The sequence below is a fragment of the Nelumbo lutea genome, chromosome 3, assembly GCF_056320005.1.
Source record: "Nelumbo lutea isolate HS-2025 chromosome 3, American lotus-T2T, whole genome shotgun sequence".
Taxonomy (NCBI): domain Eukaryota; kingdom Viridiplantae; phylum Streptophyta; class Magnoliopsida; order Proteales; family Nelumbonaceae; genus Nelumbo; species Nelumbo lutea.
The window spans coordinates 5,456,607-5,460,240 of record NC_142686.1 but is presented as its reverse complement, the minus strand read 5'-3'; the positions used below and the strand labels follow the sequence as shown (position 1 = coordinate 5,460,240).

Genomic DNA, 3,634 nt, shown 5'->3' with positions numbered 1-3,634 from the left:
AGAGTGAGTGAATTTCGAAATTGTGTGTTTTGGAGTCTGATTCATGCTCCTTAAATAATTTGTGAAGAGGTATGAAGAAAAAGTATGTGTTAGTTTAGAGAAGACACCTTGAACAGTCACAATTTCAAACATTGTGATTGTTTAAAAAGTGGTTAATAATTGGTGACTGTTAACTTCTTGATCACACCTGATCGAATATCGACTGTTGATTTCATCAACGGTCATCAACGCACCAAAACCAGAGCCGCCCATCGCAAGCCACGCGGGTGCGAGCAAAGTGCATCTCTAAAGCACCTCATTGCGCTGCACAAACGTGCACACACGCGTGCACGCGCGTTGTGCGGTATCGAATCTCCATACTCTCCTCTACTAATTCTAAGGAGTGTAAATCAACTCCTATTGAAATACTGAAAACAAAACTTATAATTTTTCAACGTGGAACAAGTTCAAAACTGAGTTTTTTGTAAGAGAAAAACATATTTTAAAATCAAATGTGTAGGTACAATTTCTCATATAATTGACCAATCAAACCCATTGGATTTAATCTCTTATGAGATCAAAATCCAACATTTTATATTCTAGAACCAAATTCAACCAATTTCAAAACATACAATGGCTTAAAAGAATGCATGTTTGTTGTGGCACATTCCCAAACCAAATGAAATGAGAAGTGGCCATATTACCGAACACCACTTATTGCATGTAATTGGAAAAAATCTTGTTATTGCCGATAACAAATCGAAATGACAGCAAAAAAGAATGGAACTTAGATTTTGATTCGTATCAATGCATGAGACTAGCAAATGTCCACATATTGACGACTTGGATTTACATTCAGTTCAATTGTTTACCTGCCAATAAGATGGAAAAACAGTTACGTTATCGATGCTATGGCGTTGTAAAAATGTCCAAGCATCAAACCTGTGAATTAGTAAAAAAAGTGGGGGAGCCGAATATATAAGCTTGCTGAATTCCTAGGGCCGGAGGAACATCACATCAATTGAAAAAATGAGATAAACTGGGTATGAAACATATAAAACTCAATCTGTTCGTAACTCAAACCTTTTTTTTTTTTTTTTTTGCAGGGGCCATACTTTAACATCCCTAAATCCATACAAACTGTGAACCGATGCATTGAAAAGACAGTTATACATGCTGTAAAACAAGCCTTTACATCCAGAATGTTTATGGTTCCGAGTCAGAAATGGCAACTCCTTTTCTTTTCTTTCTTTTTGGATGAAACATGTGCAACCTTCACCAAACTTGCCTACACCCATCTCTTGCAAAATCCACTAGGAGAAGATTGTATTCCATAGCGCCAACAGCATACACCCCATCAGACCACCACCATTGTAATTAAAGCATACATAGAGCCAGTAATGGTAACTGAACCGTCTTCAAACCCTCAGGCGCCAGCTCTCCACCACCACCACCATCTTCCCGCCAATCCAAACACACCAAAATTTCTGCCAGCCAACTGTGGAAATTAACCTCCATCAAGACACCTCCACCCAAAACTTGCCTGAGTCCTCCGAAATTGTTGATATGTAGGATTCCTGCAACTATTTGTCGACATTAATATCTCCAGACCCGGTATCAAATCCTAGAAATGGTATCACACCTTGATATGCTTTCTTTACCTTCACAGCTACATCTTGATATGGGATCACAAATCTGTTCTCAAATATCTGTTTCGTTCTATTTAAAACCCACACCACGTTCACATCTTTCTCAATAAGTCCTTTGGACATTAGAACCTGCAGGACTGAACACCTTGGAATGATTCTCTTCTCCAAACTACTCAAGAACAAGTTCGGACATTTTGCAATATCGGAAGGTTTCAAACCTAGCTTGCTCACAAAGAACTCCATCAAGATACCCATTTTCTTCTCTGAACTGAGCATAAAAATTGGTTGTACTCTGAAAGCCATGAGAACGTCATCCTCGGACCAACCTGACCTCTTCAAAGTGTTGACCTTCCTTTCCCAATTCAATTTACTCACCCCCGTCACCGAGCGAACAGCGAGGACGAATGAGCGGCTTGTGGGATCAAAGCCCATTTCTTTAACCCTCTCCACAGCTTCTTTAAAGTCTTCAGCCTTCAGGGAGACTGAATCAGGCCGCATTACGATCAATCTCGCAATATTGGACTCGGGCACACCGTGAGCTCGCAAGGCATTTATGTTAGGCTGTGTCACATTCTGTAGGTTGCATTTAACAAGGCGGGTTGATTGCTTTAAGGAATAGATTAAGTCCTCATGGTTGCGAATCAAGCCTTTAAGGAAAGAAAGAGCGGGGATGATTTGGTTTTCTAAGCTACCTTGTAGGAAACACGTATCCAAAGAGACGATCCTGGGAAGATCAGACCTCGAAATGCCAAAGGTTTCAAGGAACTCCAATTTGGGCTTAAGAGTGCTGCCTGCATTTGATAGAAGCAGTCTAGGATTCCTGGCGATAATGTGCGCAATGTCCGCTTGGGTGAAGCCATGCGTTCCTAAGAGCTCAATCACCAAATCTGCTTTCTCTTTGTTCTGAATGCGGAGTTTGTTTGCTGTGGAAATAGCGGATTCTAACGACATGCCGCATGATTCCATGAGGTAGGAGACTGTGAAAGAAGAAGGTTGGTCCCCGGAGGAGCTTGAGATGTTTGAGACCGATTTCGGAGATGATATTGTACAAAGAAAATAAACATGGCTTCTTCTCGTTGATTCAGTGGGTTTTGCTTGCAGAAGTCTTTTGCAGAAAAAACCGAACATTGAATGAGAAAAGGAACAGAGCACGGACTGACGAAGCTTATCCGGGAGAAGCACTGGAAAGTGGAAATACTCGAACTGATTCGAAACGTCGATGAAACTCCGAATTTGATTGCTGGAGAAAGAACCCTAGAAATTGAGAGGAAGTTTTATACAAAGATATAGGCATGGCAATATATATATTGGCAGCGGGTTCAGGGCGGGTATCATATTCCCATCCTCGACCCTGATTTTGGAATAAATTCTTGTCCGAATTCAGGTCATTGTGCGGGATAAAAGTTGTCTTATATTTCGAAATTTTTTTAATTAATAGTATTTTGAAAAATAAATTTATCTAAAATAAATAAAATTTTTAAATATATTTTGATATATATATATATATAAATAATATAATAATATATACTTAATATGAATAATATTTAACATATATAATCAGGGTCTCGAGTGAGGATCTCATTCCCCATCCCTGACCCCATCTGGTCGGGGAAATCTGGTATTGTCGGCGCGAAAAAAATTGCCTAGTGATTAAGTGGGTTTTCCCCTTTTTTTTGAGTTTTTTTATTTTTTAAGATATCCCAAATTCCTAAAATATTCTAAATTCTCGTAGTTTTATTTATAAAATATCTATAAATTTAATGATAGTAACCTTGGTGGAAAAAATGGGGATTCTCCATTTCTGAGAGGGGTGTCTTGACTCGAACCCACCTCACCATTGGGGATTTTTTCTACAAGGGACAGGGAGAGGGTGCCCTGCCCCCAACCGATTCCATTGCCATTCCTATATACTATCAAATTTTGATAGGGGACTTGTGCAATGTGCAAACTGGTGTTAATTATTGGTGCTTATGTTCTAGAGGGAAGTGATTAGGTTCAAGCCATGT

The 3,634-nt window shown here is 39.4% G+C and overlaps 1 protein-coding gene across 1 annotated transcript; it reads right to left on the bottom strand.

Annotated features, from left to right (window-relative positions):
• Positions 1-1,026: 1,026 nt before the first annotated feature.
• On the bottom strand, positions 1,027-2,987 carry LOC148862536 (uncharacterized). Its single transcript, XM_088975870.1, has one exon. The coding sequence runs from the start codon at positions 2,754-2,756 to the stop codon at positions 1,563-1,565; it is 1,194 nt and encodes a 397-aa protein (XP_088831996.1). The 5' UTR covers positions 2,757-2,987; the 3' UTR covers positions 1,027-1,562.
• Positions 2,988-3,634: the final 647 nt, after the last annotated feature.